Genomic DNA, 22,500 nt, shown 5'->3' on the forward strand with positions numbered 1-22,500 from the left:
ACAGCGGGACATCCCAGTAGGCTTGAAACTGGTCGTTTTCATATACCGGTTTGGGTTTTTTTTTCTCCCAAGTAAAACCCAAACCGGTATATGAAAACGACCAGTTTCAAGCCTACTGGGATGTCCCGCTGTATGCTGAGCACACCGAGGTGAGAGCAAACAGAATCGATGCCCGTTTTATCGACCACCAACAGGAGAAGGTGATAGCACTAGAGATGAGCTGTCCATGGATTGATAACCGAACGAGTAAGGAAGAGGAGAAGACAGCCAAGTATGCCCCCCTAAGATGGGAGATAAAGCGACAGTACCCTGGGTACGATGTGCAACAATACAACATCATTATTGACGTGCTAGGTGGATGGTCCACAGACATGGAGGAGGGAATGAGGAATTTACTCGGGTCAAGAGTGAGAACTAAAGGAGTCCTGCTAAAGATGCAGAAATCGGTCTTATCAAGCTCTCTTAATATTGCCCGCACTTTTAAAGTAATCACATAAACTTTACCAGCAATATAACACGAATTTCATTTCAGCAAAGGATATTATTGTAAAAAAAAAAATGTATTATTATTATTATTTTTTATATATATATATATATATATTTTTTTTTTTTTTTTAATTTTAGCAATCACTTATTTTATATTTTCACATAGTTTAATAGATTTAAGTGGATAATACTTTTAGAAAGATATTTGTAAATAGGACTTGAACATGGTGTTTTTAAGGAGCTCCTGGGTTACGATTAACGCCCCAGGTAGCTTTAAGGTATTGACATTCAAAAGTTTCAAACTGTCATAATAATAATAATAATAATAAACAATAATAAAATAGAAAATGGGCTAACTATATGTCCTTATATTACACTCAGCGTCATATGTGGGTCGAGTTTGTTGGTTCTCTGCTCTGCTCAGAGAGGTTTTTCAAAACAGCGTGCTTCAAATAAAATGAGTCTTGTTATATTGTACCTTAACTTGATTGCACCATGAGAGACTGCAATGTTCAGTGGAATAAGAGGGAAATAATAGTGGTTAGCCTCTCCTACCACCCCCACAAGAAACTTGCCAGTACTCATTGCTTCAACTTTCATCCCCTCCCCACTAGAGTTGAAAGGAACTGAAGGTTTGTTCAGTTTCAGGAAGTATTACGAAAATTGGATTGGATAGTTCAATGATCAAAAACAGAACCATTTTTATTCATCGTCTTCATACAGAAGATAAAGTTCAATCTGCTTATCTCATCGAATTTTTGCATCTTTGTGTTGAATCAGTGCAATACATATTTCGTTCTTGTCACTATATCTCAATCTCAAATGATCTTATTTATGAAGCAATACTTCAGTCCGAATGTTGACAAAATGATTGCCCCAGTGCCTTAAGCTGATGTACTTAAATGTTACACTGCAAGCGAGTTGACAAACCATTCACAGATATCTGGCATTTGCATGTTTACAAGTGCTTGCTGATAGATTATGTAAATTAAATAAGACAAAGGGAATTTTCATTATGCCCCACAAGGAACTGATGGAAGAAGATTGTGATTGGGTTCAATAGAGATACGAAAGATAAGATCCAGTCAGCGATAATTATCACATCAAACTTTTGCATCGCCGCGTTGAAAGAGCACAATACGTACAATGTATTTTCGTTTTTGTCACTATATCTCAAACGATTTTATTTATGAAGCAATAGACCCCGGTGCTTTAAGTTGATGTGGGTATACATGTAAGGCTGCAAGTATGTTGACAAGCCATTCACAGATGTCTGGCATTCACGTGTTTACAACTGCTTGCTGGTAGATTATGGGAATACCAAGTGGGCCATTTGAAGAAACATCAAACATTCAGTGTTCCTTTCACTTCATCCAACAAGTAAAAAACAGCTCCTGGAGGCCAAGGACAAGAGATTACTTTCCATGTATCCTAAATGTTATTCAACACATATGGCATACTGTGTGACATAACAGTAGTATACTGTTTTGATCCAGGATGCTAAATAATCTAACAAGAGACCAATGGACACATGCAAAATTAAACTATAAGTACTAGTGTGCATAGTTTTTCCTGGAGGAAGGCCATATGAGAAAAGTACTTGCATGTACAGTATAAAAAAAGCAAATCCTGGGAACCAGAAACCAAGTATAGTGGAAGAGGTTACATGCACATGTACATCAAAGTGCAGAGAACCAAAAGCAAAATGATAGTATTTTTAAGTAATGAGGACATTAAAAACGGAGATATATTTACAAATTTATAAACGACTTTAGAACAAATGACATGGTTTCACAGGCGGTGGAATATATCAGTATTTAACCTTGATTAATAATTTAATAGTCTACATTTGTCACAAATAAGATTATACTAATACTTCCAAAAGTCTGGCAGTGATTTTCAAACTTAGTAGCGCAAGCTCATCTGTACCTTATAATATTATAAGACGAGCTATTGGAGTCTTAAAGATCTTCCATAATCACAGAGGGTAACTCGAAAACACTGACCCCCGGTCCAAGGAACCCCTACAGACCGGGTCCATAAACTGCCTTATGGAAAGGTCTACAGACTACCCCTACGGACTACCCGAAAACAACATAGAAATAACAATAAAATATAATAAAACCCAAGATTTGACTTACCAGTTGTCTGGATAGACAACTCCTGCCGGTGACGGTTCATTAAGTGTGAGGGTTTAGCTTTGTGACCTATTGCCCATACATGTGGATCACTTCTTGAGATCCCTTCGACATATGCTAACTACGAAGAATTTAGGGAGGACTTCACAGATATTCTTAACCATGACATCTGGGATATGGATACAGTTTGACTAGCCCGTGTGTAACACCTACCTATATGAGCACAAACGGGTTGCTCAGGTTTCAGTACAAACTTTAGCTTTTTCATGGGCAACATCTGTTGTACCTTCTGCTCAAAACCATTTGGTTGTGTTTCTAGGTATTCAACCAAGGCTTAATTGTGTTCAGCTTAGTTGTGTAGTTGCTTTTGTTTGCTATTGAAACTTAGATATAATTATTCTTAGTCCTGACATTGTTCTTAGGTTATTTATCAGGCTTGCCAAATGCCATAGACAAGACAAGACAAGACAAGACAAGACAACTTTATTTTACCAGGGTAGCCCAGTCAGCTGCAAGGCTGGTATCCTTAGGGGCCCTGGGTTCAATAAAAACTTACATATGCACATTTACAATAAGATTACAAGGTTAGGTAAAATTTGCTAAAATTTACAAAAGGGAAGAAAAGAAAAACAAACAAAAAAAAAAAATCAGATAAAATGTCCTTTAAGAAGGCGTTTAAAAATTGCTAGAGAACTTGCCTCTTTGATTCTGCTTGGCAGTGAGTTAAAAGCTAAACGTCCTGAATTTTTAAAAGTTCGCCCCCCAAGAACAAGATTTGTTTTATTTGGGTGAATATTTCTCCTCTGCCTAGTGTTGTAATTGTGTACATCATTGTTTACCTTAAAATAGTTTTTTAAGTATATAGGAACGAAATTCCGTAAACATTTATATACTAAAATACATTTGTGTATTTTTCGCAGTGTTTCTAAATCTGGCCAATTTACAATATTTCGGGCTGTCCTTGTACTTTTCTGACAGGTGACGATTTTCGCGGCTCGATTTTGTAATCGTTGCAGACTAGTGATGCTGCTCTCGGGTAGTTCACCCCAGGCTGTGTCTGCGTAACTAAAAATTGGTTCAATAATGCATTTGTATAACGCTTGTGCTGCTTGTAAAGTGAGAGTTGAGCGTATTCGTCTGAGGAGACCGAGTCACTTGGATACTTTCTTGTGAACATCTTCAGCGTGTACTTTCCATTTCAGTTCCTCATCGAGGGTAACGCCCAAGTATGTGAATTTACTGACCATCTCGACATTGGTACCACTTATGGTGATGTAAAAGTTTGCGACGGCTTCCAGCCTTTGTCTCGTCCCGAAAAGCATTCCCTTTGTTTTCTCTTTGTTCAGAATCAGACGATTTATTTCCATCCAAGTTACAACCCGCTCTAGGTCTTCTTGAAGGGCCTTCTTTATCTCCTTTGGGTTTGCACCCGAGCAATAGATGACTGTATCATCAGCATACATACTGATGTGCGTGTTTTTGAGACAGCTTGGCAAGTCATTGATGTATATAACGAAAAGTAGTGGTCCCAGCAGGGATCCCTGTGGAACACCATACTCAATGGGGAGGCTTGGTGACAAGTCCTGTCCAAATCGTACTCGTTGTGTACGAGATCCTAGGTAATTCTGGAACCATGTGAGACTTTTCCCTCTGACACCATAGTGCTCTAACTTCTGTAACAAACAGTTATGGTCAACTAGGTCGAAAGCCTTCTTTAAGTCAATGAAGACGGAGCCAGTCATTTGTTGATTATCCATGTGTTCCAAGATCTGATCAGTGAGATAAGTCACAGCAGTTTCGGTAGAATGTCCTTTTCGGAATCCAGATTGGTACGCTGACAGAACTTCGTTTGCTTCAAGAAATTTCACAAGCTGTACTTGGATTGCACGCTCCATAACCTTGGAGACTAGGGGCAACACGGATATAGGCCTATAGTTACTTTCTTCGGTTCTTTTACCGTTCTTGAATATAGGCGTAACTTTCGCTTCTTTAAGTTCAGGTGGAATTTCGCCAGTTGAAATAGTATAATAATATAAGTAATGGGTTTGGCTATCACAGAAGCTGCATCCTTTAAAAGTCTTGCAGACATTCCATCTAGACCAGTGGCTTTCTTTGATTTAAGTCTCTTCAGTTCATCACAGACAAACATTTCGTTCACTTCTTCCATAGAAAATTTGTTATTTACTCTTGGTGTTAGTGGCTTTATGTAAGTGCTTAGTTGAAATCGTTCACACAGTTTTCCGGCGATGGAAGTGAAGAAGTGATTGAACTTTAATGCAGACAAACTGCCAGTTTTTGGCACACCGGCATTTTTCTTGTTTGGCATGATTTCTTTCAGGATTTCCCACATTGTTTTTGGGTCTTGGGTTTCTGTTAAGCGAGAAGAATAATAATCCGATTTTGCTTTCTTCATTTTCTTGCTAACGGTGTTTCGTAAGCGCTTGTATTTGCTCCAGTGCAGTTCTTGATTTGTTTTGATCGCTTTTTTATGATGGTAATCCCTTTCTGTCATTAATTCTTTTATACTTGATGTTAGCCATGGAACTGAAAACCCGCGAACTCTTCGCGTGGCAACAGGCGCATGTTTGTCAGCAACTGTCAAAAAAAGATCTTTGAAAACAATCCAAGCTTCATTTGACGTTGATTCCATTTCGAGAATATCCCATGGGATCTTATTCAAATCGTCGCTAAAGAATGCAGGATCATAATTTTTATAATTTCTGCTCTGAATAATTTTAGGCAGAGGGCGCTTGATGTTGTGGAGTTTTCTGACTCCGAAAATAGCACAGTGATCAGAGAAGCCTATTGGAATAACACCGCAGGTGTACAGTTCTGGTCTTGATGTTAGAAATAGGTCAATTAAAGTTCTAGTCTCCTCAGTGATTCGAGTGGGCTTGGTGATAGCGATAATATGTAACAATGTTGTTGTTACATTACCCTTGAAGGTGCCCCTTGTTTTGATTACTTTATACCACATCAATGAACCATTTGGAGTACACAATTAAAACTGTTCAAAATTTGCAACTCTTACGTTAAAAGACTCTCAAATAGGTTTGCTTTGAAGGGTCAGGTCCTCGCATGGCTAAAATCATATCTGGAAAACCAAACACAAGTAATAACGGTGGACAGGGTCAAGTCGTCTGAAAAAAAGCATCATCTGCGGAGTGCCTCAAGGGTCAGTACTTAGCCTGTTGCTGTGTGTGTTGTACACAGCACCAGTTGCCAATATTATCAGGCGCTATGTTCTCGGATTTCGTTTTTTACACAGATGACACGCAGTTATATCTGGCTTCTGAGCAAACTATTCCTGACCAGCTGGTGTTTTTAGCACGTATTGAACATTGTGTTTAAGATATTGACACATGGATGCTATGCAATAGGCTGAAACTCAATGGTGAGAAGACAGAACTTCTGGTGCTGAGCGGACAACATCCCCCAGATGCAGAAATCAATCTTCTCCAAGTTTCCAACGAATGCATTCAGCCATCTACCTCAGCTAAAAATATTGGTGTGATCTTTGATCAGAATATGTCTCTTGAGCCGCATGTTGTCAGCGTCTGTAAAGTATGCTCTTTCCATCTTCGTAACAATTTCAAGATTAAAAACTGCCTCTCGAAATCTGACCCTGGAATTCTAGTACATGCTCTTATCACCTCAAGATTAGACAATTGCAATTCCTTGCTATGCGGACTTCCCCCAAATTCCTTATGGATTGCCTCCAAACTGTTCAGAATTCCGCTGCTCGATTAGTGACAAGAGAGACGAGATTCCAGCACATCACTCCAATCCTGAAGCAGCTGCATTGGATGCCTGTCTACACACACACTGAGTTCAAGATACTGCTAATCACATTTGAGGCCCTTAATGATCTTATCCCTAAGTACATAACGTACATATTGCACCTTTACTTACCACCAAGAATGCTACGTTCTGCAACAAAGAAACTGCTTGTAGTACCACTAACCAACCTGGTCAAGTATGGCGAACGTTCGTTCTGTTACCCCGGCCCCAACTTGTGGAATGAACTTCCAGATCATATACGTGACTCCAACAATCTAACTACATCTAAATCAAAGTTAAAGACGTTCCTTTTTTGGACTATTTTCTGTTAGTTTATTACTTTTAAAGCTGTAAAGCACTTTGAGCTTAAGGACACAGTGCTATATAAGTTTATATACTATTATTATTATTATTATTATTATTATTGAAATGACTAGATATGTGAGAACGTTAATTTTTCTAATTCTTTGATCTAGGTTACATAGAGCTGAAACCCTTCCCTGGCATCATTAGGGGAGATCAACATATTCACTTTGTCCCCACTTAACGTCAACTGGACGTTTAGGGGGGGATGGGCTAAGGCTGTGGACGTTAGTGTGGTGCACTTTTGAACAGTAGCAAACTAATACATTTTTAGAACGAGTGTCACAAAATTGAAGAGAAAGAAGGACAAGTTTAACAAGAAAAAAATATTAATTGTAGTCTTTTAAACTCTGTCCTTAGTCACCATAAATTCTACATTTCACATTGTGAACACTTTTGCTGTATCCTAAAGCTATCGCTATTTTTTTTTTGGTTGATCGAACAACCCTTTCCTTTGAATGACCTTGACCTTTGTTTTGCCAAAAAAAAAGCAAGATAAACTTTTCATACTTAGATATTGGGTCTTCGTAGATCAGGCATCCTGCGCATCAAGTTTATTTCACAGTTGTTCCATACAAGGTTAGTTGTTTTGACATCTCGCCGAACAAGGAAGAAAGCTAGTGGCATCAGAGTAGCGAAAGATCAACACATATATGACAGCGAAAAAGGATTGCCAACGGACCATAGGCTTGATGTGTTTATAACAACATGGGGGCTGGCTATTCGGGCTTTTCCTTTGAATACTGTATTTAGAAGGAGATACAAACAGGATCAACAGGAAAATGCAGTTGTATAGGTAGGAGAAACCTGAGTATTATGTATGAAGTTCTCGCCACCTTCTTTAAAATAGTCAATTTTATTGATACCGATTGTTGACCTCTCCCTGTAGCAAAAGCACATGTGCATATTTCTAATCAGCTGTAGCGACTGGAGCCGGACAGGGACTTTTAGGGAAGAAAAAATGTGAAGTGGACGTTGATATGATATGATATGATATGATATTTTATTATTTATGCACGGTAAAATCATCAGCTAAGATTACAAACAATGCTAAAATCTAAATTACAAAAGGTAAAATTTTAAAATGATTACAATAAAATACAAACTAGTTAAAATATAAAATATTTAAAAATATTTAAAGTTCAAGCTATAAACTAAAAGCTGTTTTCCGTGAATGCCGTGCGTTGGACTTAAAGAATGTCATTAATCTTGCGTTGAAATACCCCCAGAGACTCTGTGTTCCTTATATCCCATGGTAGACTGTTCCATAATGTGGCGCCATTGTAGCTAAAGCTTTTTCGGTAATAATCAGTGCGCGGTAATGGAACATTGAGCTTATTTTCAGAGTCCCTGAGGACATAAGCAGAGTCACGCCACATAAACTTTGAATACAGATACTCCGGAGCTAGCCCGTGCAGACATCTAAACACCATAGTGGCTTTATGAATTTCCTGCTGGCGTGCAAGATTTTTCCACCCTAAAAACTCGAGTAGCTCAGTTGCATCAGCATCATAGTTCGAGAATGTCAACACACGGGCTGCTCTATTCTGCAATTTTTGCAGTTTGTCTCGTAGCGTTTTCCCACAGTTACCCCAAACAATGTCACAGTAATCAAAGTGAGGTTTTACTAAAGCTTGGTAAATGAGATGTAAGGTTGATGCTGGAATCAGGTGCCTAATTCGCTTTAGGGCCCCGATACCAGAGGCGATCTTTTTAGTTAATTTTTCGATGTGACTATGCCAATCGAGTTTATCGTCTATTATCACACCAAGCGATTTTGTAGCTGTAACCTGGCTCACTTGAGTATTGGTCATTCTAATTGTTGGTGAAGCTGTGAGAGTATTCAGTCTCTGCCTTGACCCTATTAGCATGAATTCGGTTTTGGTCATGTTCAATGTGAGTTTGTTCGCTTGTAGCCAGTTGAAAACGTTTGCTAGGTCTTCATTTAGACAAAACTGAACATTCTCAAGATTGCTGCCCGCGTATGTAAGGTGCGTGTCGTCAGCGTACATTCTCGGTCTACAATTTGATAAGCAATTTGGAAGGTCGTTGATATATAATAAGGACAATAATGGACCGAGGATGGTCCCTTGAGGGACGCCGCATGTCAATGTGCAGCTATTGGATAGCGACCCGTTCACAGAGCATTTTTGTGTGCGGTTTTCTAAGTATGACTGAAACCATTTGAAAGATTTGCCATGTATACCATAATAGTTTAGTTTCGATAGAAGGATCTGATGATCAACAGCGTCAAAAGCTTTTTTCAAATCTAGAAAAATGACTCCATTGATTTTTCCGTTATCAATATTATATGCCCAAGAATCTGTCGCTTCCAACAAAGCTGTTACAGTTGAATGATTAGCACGAAACCCTGATTGATTTTGACATAGAATATCGTGCGCTTCCAAATAGGCATAAAGCTGTTCATAAACTATCTTTTCAAACACCTTTGCCACTATTGGAATCACCGATATTGGGCGGTCACCCTGTTTATAAAGAGGGGTAACCCTTGCATATTTCCAGTCATCTGGAAACGTCCCTTGACTAATGGATTGATTGAAAATATCACATATCGGCATACAAATAAGGTCAGCACATTCCCTGACAAACCTAGCAGATATTTTGTCAAGGCCCGTTGCCTTTGACTTGTCTAGTTTATTTAAAAGTGAAAATACTTTGTTTGGATTGGTGGGTTGGAGCTTAAACCCTTTATCTGTAACAGTAAGATATCTTTGATAGCTACCATTATCACAATTTATCTCACTGGCAAGTTTTGGACCAATGTTAGCAAAGTGGTTATTGAATTCATTTGATACCTCCAAGGGATTAGTTATCGTTAATCCGTTCACTTTTAGTGACGCCACTGACGTTTTCCCAGATTTCCGAGAAGTTAGCTCGTTTATAGTCTGCCAGGTCTTTCGGGAGTCGCTGGTGTGCTTATTAAAACTATTTTGGTAATAAACTTGCTTAGCTGAGCGTATTTGCTTATTGACTATATTTCTTTGTTTCTTAAATAATGCCCAATCGTTAGGATCATTTGTCTTGCTAGCTTTGATTTTTAATATGTCTCTATTATGCATAAGGTCTTTCAATTCAGAGGTAATCCACGGAGAACTCCTTGAACAAACGCGCATCGTTTTCAGTGGGGCATGTTTGTCAGCGATAGCCAGAAATGTACTTTTCCATTGCTGCCACACCACGTTTGGGTTGGAAGACTCGTATACATTATCCCAACATTGAGATAGAATATCATAACGAAAATTTTGGCGATCGAAATTTCGGAAATTTCTATATGTAATAGAATTATGTCCATGAGACATCCCGTTCAGAGCAAGTTTTCTATACACACACCATGCTATGATCACTTATCCCGATATGACAAACTCCCGAACAAGCAATCTTATCCGAGCAGTTGGTATAAATTAAATCAATTAGAGTTGATGAGGTGGGTGTTATCCTCGTCGGTTCAGAGATGAGCTGCTCGAGTCTGTAGACATCAGCAATACTCCTTAATTTGGATGTGTCATTATCATATCGAGTAGTGATCATGTCACAGTTCATGTCTCCCAGTACAAAAAATTCTACATTTTCACTATCCAATTTCCCGATTAGAGATTCAAATGGAGAAAAAATGCCAACGGGAGAGTCAGGTGGTCTGTACCAAGTAACAATCACAAAAGATTTTGAATTTGGCTTATGGATTTCCAAGCAAAGATTTTCTAATGCATCCATATGTAGGTCATTTCGTACTGTAAAATTGATTGAATTTTTTACATAGAAGCATACCCCTCCGCCGCATTTTGTAAGTCTATCGCGGGGAATTATTTTGTATCCCGGAATATGAACATCATGATCTCGAATACTCTCGTTCAGTTTCGTTTCATTTATGGAAACAATATCGATATCATTGTTTGCTAATAGGATTCTTAATTCGTCTATATGTGTAGTTAATTGATTAATATTGAGTGATGCCATTCTAAAACCGCGCAAAGGAGGCAATATCGAGACAGATTTTTCGGCCCTTTGGTTGCTTAATGCATCCCGCACGGCATTGACGGACAGCATATTATCTCATTCTAGGTGCGATTTAAAATTATTATAAAACTGCTCATTACCTTTAAAATTTAAGTGCAGTCCACCTTTGTTGAGTCCACTATGAGATATGTTCTCATGATGGATTAATTTCCATCCATTTTGATGGCAGAACTTCTTTAGATGCTTGTTGGCTGTTTTCACTGCCTGGTCAAGCTTATCTTTTCTGCATACAAGCTCCGAAAGCGTGACTATAGTATCGCAGGTGCCCTCAATCTGCCTCACGAGATCCGCAATCGATTCCGCAACAGCCTTTGGATCCCTGGCTTTAAGATCATTAGTCCCAATGTGTAAAATCACTTCGTTGGGCGAAGATTCCAGATTAGGTTTGAGATAGTGATTCATGGCCTTTGTCCTAGCGCCCGAGAAAGGCTTGACTATAACCCTATGGCCGACTGCTTTTCCCAGGTCTTTTCCAGGTATTCTTGAGATCATCGAATCTCCTATGAGCAGGGTTGTGCGCTCTTTTGGTTGTTTTTCGGGTTCGGATTCTTTTCCTGTCAGGGTGTTATTAGGACCTCCTTTGTCTTTCGATTTCTTTCTTTTGTTCTTTGATTTCACAATGAAGCTTTGTTCTTTGTTGGCGCAAGGTGTTGATTCATCCATATTTTGGACAATGGTATGTTCGTTAAAGGTGTTATTCGTTGGACGGCATTGAGTAGCTGCTTCTCTGGATACGATTTGCAATGCAAAACTCAAAGAATCGCGTTCTTGGACTAACTTTTTATTTTCTTCCTTCAAAGATAGAATTATATCCCTAAGTCGAGAATTTTCGGATCTCAGGTCTTCCTCTTTAGTAGGTTTCTCTTTTATATGAGCCCATAAGTTCCGCACTTCAGATTTCAGACAGTCTAACTCCTCTTGTACTGATTCGGCGTTCTTGTTAAATGCCGGTGTAGAAGCTTCTTCTTCGTTAACGAGAATAACCGAGTTGTCATCAACCGGTAACTGGAGTAGCTTCTTCAGTTCAGCTTTCATAGCTTTTGCTTCCGGACCTTGAATTTGAAGGGTGCCGGTACTGTTTAATAAAACCAACGTGATTGTCTTCGACTTCAAAGAACTAGACCTTTCAGAGGGACTCGTGGTTGCAGAAACTTCCAAATTCAGGACTTTCGAACAAAATTCCTGAAGTTGTGTTAGGCTCCCTTTCCACTTAAATAGACTTTGTTTGTCGTCCCAATGTAGGTAATGGTTTAAGGGAGATGAGGAAGGTTCAGTGCCAACAAATTCAATGGAATTCGCGGAGCCCTCAGATACACGTCCGCACACCATCATATTCACACTCTTGTGACGTTAAGGAGGGGGGCGGGGTCTGACCTAAACGTCCAGTTGACGTTAAGTGGGGACAAAGTGAATACGTCAACGGCCCCTTAGGAAGACTCAGACCAAGAGCATTCATTATTATGAGGGCAAACTCCTCAAATTCTGGGCTAAAATCTCTTGGACAAATAGTTGATTCATTTACAAACTCTTCAGTTTAGTCTGGGTCAACAGCTACTTTGTAATCTTGTGAATCAAACACGCAAGGAAGAAATAAACATACTGTCAGGTCTTCCTCTAGGTCCACTACTACTTGCTGGATGCTATCAGATGTTGAGTCCACATTTCAGCAACATGGTGAAGCGCATTTCTCAATGATGTCATGAAGCAAAATCACACTGCATACAGCATACAGTCCCAGGTCTGTCAAACCTTTAAAGAAAAATTGATCCACCAACAAGGGCCATCCTTCACCAGTTGAAACCAATAAGCCTCAATTCTCTTATTAGCAGTGGATCTGCCAGTGGTAAAACACCCCAGACCAGAATTTTCATCATTGTGAGAGGAGCTTAGGAAAGGTTGGAGTGCTTCAACCAAACGGTTTTCCATTCCATCATCTGATCTCATCTTTCTAGGCATGCCAGCCACCAGCTTCACAGCATCAAGGAAGTATCCCGCGATCACCTCTGGCTTCTTATTTGTGGGACCAACTTCTAATCAGAGGAGCCTTTTTCAGAAGCCATCACTGCAGCTGTGCACGCTGAATCTGAAGGGTTTCAAACAATAGCACAGTAGGTTAGTGAAAGGCCTTGGTGCAAGAGGTCCCGAGTTCGATCCCTGGATCTCACTTCCTTGTTTCGACTTCTTTCCTTTTGGTGTAGCTTAAAGTAGCTTTAAATACCCTTAAAACAGAGCACTGATGGAAAGAGGGGGATAAAATGAACGCACCATCGACTTCCTGGGAGAATACCCTTGCTCTAGAGGGTAAAGGAATTACTGACATTAAATAAGGTGTTCCTTTACCTTTACCTTATCATGGCCATCAATATGCCATGTAAAGTTTGGCCTTTTGTGTGCTATGCACGTCAATGCAACTTCTTCTTGCACCTGCTTTCTACACTCTCTGGATCAAGCTCTCTCAGTAATGTCATCACCCGTTCTCTTTTGACTAAAGTTCCCTCTTTTTTTAGTCTCGCCCACTTTTCCGCTACCCAAGAAAGCAACCATATTTGCGCCCGAGCCTGACTGAGCATTAGTTTGTCAACTTTGCAGATCTTAACTGACCCGAGTGGTCTATCAAGACAACCAATAAGTAAAATCTTCAGTTGTTACTCATTATCTTTTATTTTATTTATTGTTATTTCTATGTTGTTTCGGGGTGGTCTGTAGAGGGGGTCCGTAGGCGTAGTCCATGAACCTGGTCTGTAGGGGGTCCACGGATGGGGAGTCAGTGTTTTTGGGTCACATTCGACCTTCATCCTGTATGGCGACTGGATTAATAGGGCTTACCCCTTATGATGTCAACCGGAGGCGAGCCCATAGAGAATTGTGGTCTTGATAGTCACGCATACTAACCCTAACCCTAACCTAACCCTAAACCCTAACCCAAACATGATGGCGTTTTGCAGGTGGTAGTTGTGATGAATTGGAGGATGAAAATACCCTTGATGACCCTAGTTCTGCTGAAAACTCCTACTTAAATGACATTGAAGCTTTGAGGCACGTGCCTGATGTTGTTTTTTTGTGAAAAGCCGATTAACAAATCAAAGGGCAACTCTAACAAGAGACGAGAAGCAGCACAGGTCATTCTCAATCTTGAATCTTTGCACGGCGATAGCAGAGGTTGGACAAAATCTTTAAAACACTTGCGAGCCTTTAGTCATGCGAAATTGGAAAACAAACTAGTCAAGAACAATAGAGCAATGCCAGATAAGAACACTCTACATGCTTACCACAACTTGAAGAAAGGGCATGGGTTGTGGCGAGAAAGTGAGAAGCATTTTGGTCAAGGCAAACACTATCACAAGAACTTGGGTATTTTTGGTGAAAGCAAGAGTTAGTGCATGAATGAAGAGGATCCAGTATTTGGTTTATGTGCATCTGAATCAGAAAAGTGGAGAGGTGGAATATGCGAAGTCTTGCTGTAAAGCAGGACAAGGGGGGTATTGTAACCACGTTGCAGCACTTCTCCATACCATGCTGGACTTTGTAAACTTGAGCTTCCATCAAATTCCACAGGAGTTAACACCCACGCAAGCTACCCAGAAGTGGTGTACCCTTAGATTGTAACCATTACCCTCATTTGAAAACAGAGTTCAACAAAAAGTGTAAAAGGCTACTTGTGAGTGGAAGAAGAGAACGTTATAGTGCAACACCACCTTTTGTCCGAGGAATAAACCAAGGATGAAATCAAAGCAATGGCAGAGCCCTTTAGGAAAGCTGATAGGGCTTTATCAGAAGCACTGTCACATCAGAGATGGTGTTGGTTGATCAGATTATTTTTGCAAATGTGCTGAGTGCCCTGGATACACTAGTTTTTACACAGGAACAGTTGAAACTAGTAGAAAATTCAGTTTTGATCACAGTTGATGAGGCAAACGAGATCCGTTTAAGTACCACGTGACAGAGTCAGGATCCGTGTTGGTATGTCAAGAGGTCCAAAAGGATAACTGCCTCAGTTTTTGGAAAGGTAATGAACAGATGAAAGTCAGTACACCCAACATCCCTAGTTATTCAGTGGAATCTTGTGTTATCTGTCAACAAACCATGAGTGAGCCTTCACGATGTCGTCTCAATGCCTGTACATTCTACTTCGATGTTTATAGTACCTTAAGGGCACTTAAGGGTATTTTTGTCAAATTGCCATCCATCAAATGCAAAGCTAGTGCCACTGATAACTGAATTTTCTGTGATGAGGGAGACAGTGCTACAGTGCTTCACAGGTTTTCCACATCAGAAGCAGATAGAAAATCCTCTTTACAAGAATTTCAGCTGCCAGCCAAAATCTCAGGGTGAGTATAACATGAATGCTTAACAACGTTACAAAACCGTCACAGGTCCTTATAAAGAAGAAACAAAAGTACAGAGGTGTTGGAAGCTGAAGAGGATGAAAAAAATAACCAATCAATGGCTCTTGTTGCGCTAGTCGATTACATCGAAAATTCAGTGGAAAGCGAAGCCCTGTTTCGTGCTGCTTCTCTGAGAGCTCCATTATGTTGTACGAAAATCGTCTAAAAACTCTTGGGGTGGCAGAATCAGTCAATAGATTTAGGCTTAAGAATAAGATCATCTTATTCTTAAGCCTGTGAAGTGGTTCAATATCATAATGAACTACTTCACAGAAGCAGTGAAGGACAATGTGGATATGTGGATTGCAATTTTGTATGGGTTGAAGCTTTCAAGTTCCTACATTACCATGAACAGGATATATCTGCCTTGGTGAGTAGACGTCATGTTTCCTCCCTGTCTTTCATGCTTTCAGTGGTTGCGACACAACCTCTACATTCAATAACAAAGGAAACGGTCTGCCCAGCATTCCTAGGACTTCACGAACGTGATACATCTTTGTGAGCCACGAAACAGTAACGCCTTCACTTGTCGAATGAGTTCCTTTCTGCTCTGTAAAGCAGGACAAGGGGGTATTGTAACCACTCTCAGGGTGAGATTTAATTGCTATTGAGGCGAAGTATAACATGAATGCTTAACGATGTTACAAAACCGTCACAGGTCCTCAAAAAGAAGAAACAAAAGTACAGAGGTGTTGGAAGCTGAGGAGGATGAAAAAATTAACCAATCAAGGGCTCTTGATGCGCTAGTCGATTACATTGAAACTTCAGTGGAAAGGGGAACCCTGTTTTGTGCTGCTTCTCTCAGAGTTCCATTATGTTGTACGAAAATCATCTAAAAAATCTTGGGGTGGCAGAATCAGTCAATAGATTTAGGCTTAAGAATAAGATGATCTTATTCTTAAGCCTGTGAAGTGGTTCAAATATTAAATATATCTGGGAAATTTCAGAAACTTCATTCATTTTGGCTTTCCTAGATATCAAAGTTTCTATTAGTGGCAACGTGCTATGTACCAGTGTGCACTACAAACCTACAGATTCTCACAGTTATTTGTTGTATTCATCGTCACATCCATCAGATGTCAAGAACTCCATTCCTTATTCTCAATTTTTTAGACTGCGTCGTCTATGTAGTGATGATTTCGATTTTTCCAGCAAATCAGAGGAGATGTGCCAGTTATCCTGTCTCTGTGGTCAAAGCGGGCTGCCCGTACCAAATTCTATGGCCCTAATGAACCTAAACATGGCCCAATTAAGGCCTTACATCTGCGCAGAGACCCAAAGGGCGACCAAAGATGAACCAAACAGCTCAAACGAAAAAAATTTAGGTTGAATTTTCGGTTGTCAACCTCAACAGTAGAAAATAAAAGAAACCCAACTTTTCTAGGTCGTAAATTTGGTCGAGTTAATGAGCCTCAATTGAGGCAAAAATTATTGGGCTGTAATTTAGGCTGAAAGTTTTTTGAGCATCGCTGAAGTTACATCAGGTCTGAGTGATAACGTTTGAAGTACAAATGTAAGCTTATGCTGCACTGTTGCGCTGAGCTGAGGGCCCTGCTCTTTGTGACTGAAATAGAAGTAGAAAGACCAGCTGCTTTCGAAACGAGGCTATAATGAAAAGATAAAATTTTGTAAATATATAAGTTTATATGCACATTTATCTATATACCCACTATATTTTAACATGCCCACCTGATCACTTACAATCAGCCAAATGAACCCGTTTAAAATTCAGAACCGCGAACACGGAAAGCACCTTTGCCTTTCGTTGAGCGCCTTGATGTGATTTTTCTTATTGAATCCATAACGAACAGAACGCTTGAACATTCGGTTGTAGTCCAAACCATAAATCAAAGCGTTGTTCAATTCTACACGGTTGAACGCGTTCACCTCTGCTGTGGTGGGTAACATTTCAAAGGCAGGGCTCGACATTGCGACTCACTGGTCGCCAATGCGACCAAAAATCAAGCGTTGGCGACTAGATTTTTAGAGCTAGTCGCCAGTGGGCGACTAACCTTCACCTTTTTCCTTCATCCTTTTAACTGCAAAGGCAAATCAACCGTAGTTTTGGATAAAATGCACGATTTATGCGCACAGAAATAACAAAACAAACCCACGACTCTTCTGGCTCTTCGATCTCCATGTTTCATAATCGAGCGCCATGTTTGATTCAGCAGCTGGTATTGCGGGCGCACTTAACAACACGTGCAATCATTGAAGCGTGAAGTTCACATGAGGTCTGATCCCTGGTCAGATCATGAATATTTCATCGAATTCTAGGTCAAAAGATGCCTTAAATTCATTGCATACTTTGCTGAATGCAAACAATGTAGAATCGTGCAAGAAATTGATCGATGATTAGAGCTTGTTGTGGGCCGTTCACGCGGATAAAGCAGATTTTTTGCAAGCTGGCAAAGGACGACCTTGGAACCAGCCTGATACCAGACATCGATCACAAACCAGCAGGTCATCCTGTGGCGTTAAAATCCACTGCAAACGGAGATTGTTTGTATAATTCCGTTTCGCTTTTTCTTTGTTGTGATGAAACACGAAGTAACTGGCTGCGTCTTCTAGTTGCAGAAGAACTGTACTCCAATGCCGAGTCTTATGCAACGCATGAGATTTTCAAGAAAACTGCCAAATTTACCGAGATCCCGGAATCAGTTCTATTTACAGTTGCCTTGACGGCAGTTGGTGACAAAGTCATATCAGATGGTGGGAGTCAAACTGAAGCAGTCAAGGCTGAAGCTATAGCCAGTTGCAAGATTGGAGTATGGGGCTCCCTTCTTCACGTGATGGCGTTCGCATCGGTCATCAGACGGCCGATATATTCGCTATATCCAGATGTCAACTTCCGGTTCCGTCCTTTAATGCACCAGCTGCTAAACCCCTGACTTTCTGTGTTGGATGATGGGCGTGATCCTGTCTACTTGCTGTGGTCAAGGGAAGGGAGTCTTGATGACCAACCAAACGCATGGTACAAGCCTAACCACTTTGTGCTAGTAGCGTGGCTATCAGATGCAACCTCTCACACCCAAGCAACCCCCCAAGTACCTGTTACCAACATTTCGGCTAATGTGAAATCTGTTGAAAAGAAAACAAGTGTCGGAGCAAAACAGTGGAATATTTTAACTTTTCTTAGGCCGGCCCAAGCCAAACCGGAGAAGAAAGGGAAAGGAAAAGCTGACTATTTGCGTAACCAACAAGAGAAGACAGCCACCAAGAGAAGTGTAGAGAATGCAGAGCTAACACTTGATGACAGAGGACAAGTTACCCTTAAGAAGCCTGCTAGTAAACGCAAGTTTGTTCCGCAGTGGCGGGAGGAGTTCACCTGGGTCAATTTCGACAAAGATGACAACAAAATGACATGCAAAATTTGTTGTGCCTTTCCACACTTGGCAGGCAAAACGGAATTTGTATCAGGTTGCCGCACGTTCAAAAAGGAGACCTTGCAGAAGCACAATATTGGTGGACGTCATCTTTGCGCCCGTGATGCGAGTCTCGCAAAACAAAAGCCGATGGAAGATACACCCATTGCACAAGGCTTGAGAAGAGGGGGGGAGGTATTAGAAGAGCAGAACAGGAAAGAACTTGAAGTCAAAGTGTCTCTCAACCTTCAGAAAGGGTTATTACTAAGAGCATTTGTCGCTTCTGTTAGTGTAAACCTCACCTGTATGATAAGCTGAAAGGACTTCATTAATGCAACTCAATAATTAAACTGGAAAAAAAACCGCAACTTGCAAGTGTTTTGCGCAGTAGTTTTATAGTAACCTAAACAAGAATGGAGCCTGGTACGACTACCAACAATGTGGCAGAGCAGGGCCTAGTACCGATACGTCTGTCGATCGAAATTGCAAGGAAGCCTTGGCTTTTTAGCGCTGAAAATATGGAAAACTGGTGATTGTTTATGTTCAGGTTCGTCTATTTATGTAAGCTATAGACTCGATGTTACATGGAAACTTAACAAAAGTGGAGGAAGCACAGGAAACGTGACTGAAGCTGCTTTCACATTGATTATTTACCTCGTAATGCGTAATGATATGTTTTACGAGCACTGGCTTCCTTTTAAGTTTTAGTATCTCAGTCTTAGAAGCTTACGAGTACGTAAACTTAGGACTATAAAGAAGATTGCATGTGTAAATGATCATCAGAAAAATGAAGAAAAAAACATCAGTGAAAAAAATGGCGACTAAAAGTTAAGATCTGGCGACCAAAATTTTTGGATCAGTCGCCAATTGGCGCCTTACTAAAAATGTTAATTTCGAGCCCTGAAGGGCTTTGAATTCCAACTCATTAAGACTCACTATATGAAGGAGTTGATGAACATTTAAAGTTTCGTACCGTTCTTGATAAAGGTTTGAAAAAGTGCAACAAAATTGCTGCAGAAGTTGTTCTTCTGTGGCAAGTTGTGCTTCTGAAATGGTGTCTTGCAACAGGAGGTAGATCGCTCGAACAAAGTAAAAGTAGTGCTCAAAATGTTTATCAGGCAGCAAACCATATAGTACAGGAAGACCATAATAAAGCAAAAATGAGCGAAGCTCATTGGCCTTCCAATACTTTAAATGTTGTGAAATAGATCTTGGTAGTCTTGTTATGACAAGTGTCGGAGAAATGTTTTTCAATCGCTGATCAACCACGCTGACTACATGTAAGTGGTACAAACTGAATTCTTCCTTTGAATGGGTATTTCCGAACCACAAGTTGAGCAATAGTTTTTGAACCCCTAGGAGTACATCATGCATGTAATCAATGGCTGTTCTGCGGACAACGTCGTGATGCTGAAGAATGGAAAGCCAGCTGAAACCCTTGACGCCATTGACAACATACCTTGATTTCTCTGCCATCTGCTTCCTTTGCGTGCTGTAATGTCAATTCATTAGTTCTTAATTCGTTGAAAGGAAAGCCTCTTGCATGTCCCCGTTGTCCAGTTTTCACAGTTTTGCTAGGCTGAAGACATTTCCAGCACCTGTATTCCCCATTGTATTGCATGCTGTTACACACAAGGCATCAAGCGGGCAGATCACAAGTGCATGCCAGAAGTACAGACTTACAGAAAAACTTTCCTCTGTTAGGTGACTCGAATTCAACACCTGACTCAAGTTCCTTCAGGACATTCATATGCGGCCTTAGGAATGTCCACATTGCAGGTTTTTTTTTTCACCAAACCACACACCAGCAAATAACATGTTTCATAATATAATAAAGGGGTCAAATTGAAACCTTTGAGGATTTAAAAACAGGCACACCATCAGTATTCATTAAAAGCGAAATATTGTCTGCAGCATTTAAAACTCCCTTTCCCGATAGCTCCTTGTAGAGATTTCTGTCATAAATGTCTTCAATGTTATCTTCGACCTTCTTCTTTCTTTTAAACCGATATTGTAGATCTTCATGGAACGTTGGCCTTGTGAAGAATGTTCTTAACTGTTCTAAAATTGGTATTTCCACAAAGTACGCTACTGAATTTTTTGCTGTTAAATCATGGAGGCATCTGCCATTAGGACACACAGTTGATGCTTTTCTCTCAATATACTGCAAGCAAAAGGCACAGTAATACATGTAATGCACGCAAAGTGGATTTCTAAGCTTCTTGAAGAAGTTTTTAAACTTACTCACTGTATTCGGAAGACAGTGTGATGATGGAAGTGCCAAGGAGATGAGTGACAACAAATTTCCAATCGCTTGAGCGGGAAGAGTGTGTTTTATAGTGAAAAGAGCGAGGAGAACCATTTTGGTACCGACTGCAACTGTCGCTGTGGGGTACAAGGGCTTATTATCACTGTCTGTGGAAGCAACATGCTCCTCTGTTTTGTCCTCGACCAAAATTGCTTCCGTTAGAGTGTCATTACCCACCAGTTCGGCACTGTACGTCATCCTTTCGCTCATTTCAGTCATTTCATCGTCAGTAGTAGCAAACATCCCTTCTTCATCTCGTAATCCTTCTTCTATTTCATCAACTAAAGCTGCGAGCTTGTCACCCCACATGCCATCCTCTTCTTTATTGTGATGACGTGTCGAGGTTGACGAAGTCGGATTAAGCCATTCGGCAACCATCACTTCAACCATAGTTCCATCTTCCGTTAAATCTGTCAGTCTAGTTTGCTTATTCGGTAAAATAAGAGACTGGTCTTCAGCAGGCTCAGAGTTCGATGTCTGATCCACGCTTTCCAAATGTGTTTCGGCTTCAATGGGTAATGAACACGAACATGACGAATCAACCTGACTTTCTTGGTACGCATTTGTCAAACCACTAAAAATGGGAATGAAAACTGAGCTAAATTCTTCTTGATCCTGATTAGTATACGTTTGCTCTTCTACGATGTTGTCGGCCATTTCTAAGATTGAGGAAGAAACTTTCTGGCAGCTCAGGCAGATGTTTACTGAGAAATATTTGGCTCAATTTGAAAACGGACATGAAAGAACAAAGAAGTGATAGTTCTCAGGCCTTAATTGTCAAACCTGTTGACAGATACTGTAGTCTATGTTCAGTGCATCCTACATGATGTATCTAGCAGTGCAAAGAGTGATGGGATTATTATTAAAAGCATGGCTGATTAGATTCTGAGTGTTTCTGGTGTGGCTTGATAATCCATTGGAATCGGTTTCAATACACGATTAAGACACGACATCTGGCGACGAGGATGATCTTTTAGGTCGTGAGAGTTAAATTATGGCCTCTATAAAAGTGGATGATCTACTAACAAGTGTAAAACCCTTCGATCGGAACGGCGAACCTTCGAGCATTGGCCGGTGATGGCAACGATGGATTAAAAGTTTTTCGCTATATGCCGACAGCAAGGGCCTCATCATCCAAGCAGATAAAGCTGACAATAAAGTGCAAAGAAGGGCTCTACTTTTGCATTGTGCCGGGGAACAAGTGCAAGACATCTTCGAAACTTTGGCTGATACGGGCACAGCAGTCGAGTATGAGAAAGCGGTGGATGCGTTGAACGCATATTTCATTCCGAAGGTAAATTCGAAGTACCAAAATCATCTTTTCCGAAGTATGGAACAACGAGAGGGTGAAACGGTGGCTCAGTTCGTGACCAGGTTACGACAAGTTGTGAAAGATTGTGATTACGTTGATCAGGCGGATAATCAAATTCGAGATCAAGTTGTTCAGCGGTGTATGTCCCATGATTTAAGGCAGAAATTGCTTGAGAAAGGTGACACTTTAACCCTAGAAGTTCTACTTAAAACTGCAGGATCATTTGAGGCTGTGCAAGCTCAACTGGAGAATATGAACAGTAAAAGCACTACTGTGAATCAAGTTCGTGACTCAAGCGCAAACAAGCATCATCATAAAGGGAAGAAGA

General features: G+C 40.4%; 2 protein-coding genes and 1 pseudogene across 3 annotated transcripts in view; 1 reads left to right on the top strand and 2 right to left on the bottom strand.

The window, feature by feature from the left end:
• The window catches only part of LOC138033139 (endoribonuclease LACTB2-like), an 85,393-nt gene that overhangs the window by 44,677 nt on the left and 18,216 nt on the right, over positions 1 to 22,500 (bottom strand). The window lies entirely within an intron of this gene.
• LOC138033248 (uncharacterized) lies at positions 19,931 to 21,517 on the bottom strand (annotated as a pseudogene).
• The window catches only part of LOC138033249 (uncharacterized), a 585-nt gene continuing 275 nt past the window's right edge, over positions 22,191 to 22,500 (top strand). Inside the window, exon 1 of the mRNA XM_068881020.1 lies at positions 22,191 to 22,500. This exon is cut by the window's right edge and continues 275 nt beyond it. Within this exon, the coding sequence (XP_068737121.1) occupies positions 22,191 to 22,500 (310 nt within the window).

This window comes from Montipora capricornis, chromosome 14, assembly GCF_036669925.1.
Source record: "Montipora capricornis isolate CH-2021 chromosome 14, ASM3666992v2, whole genome shotgun sequence".
NCBI lineage: Eukaryota > Metazoa > Cnidaria > Anthozoa > Scleractinia > Acroporidae > Montipora > Montipora capricornis.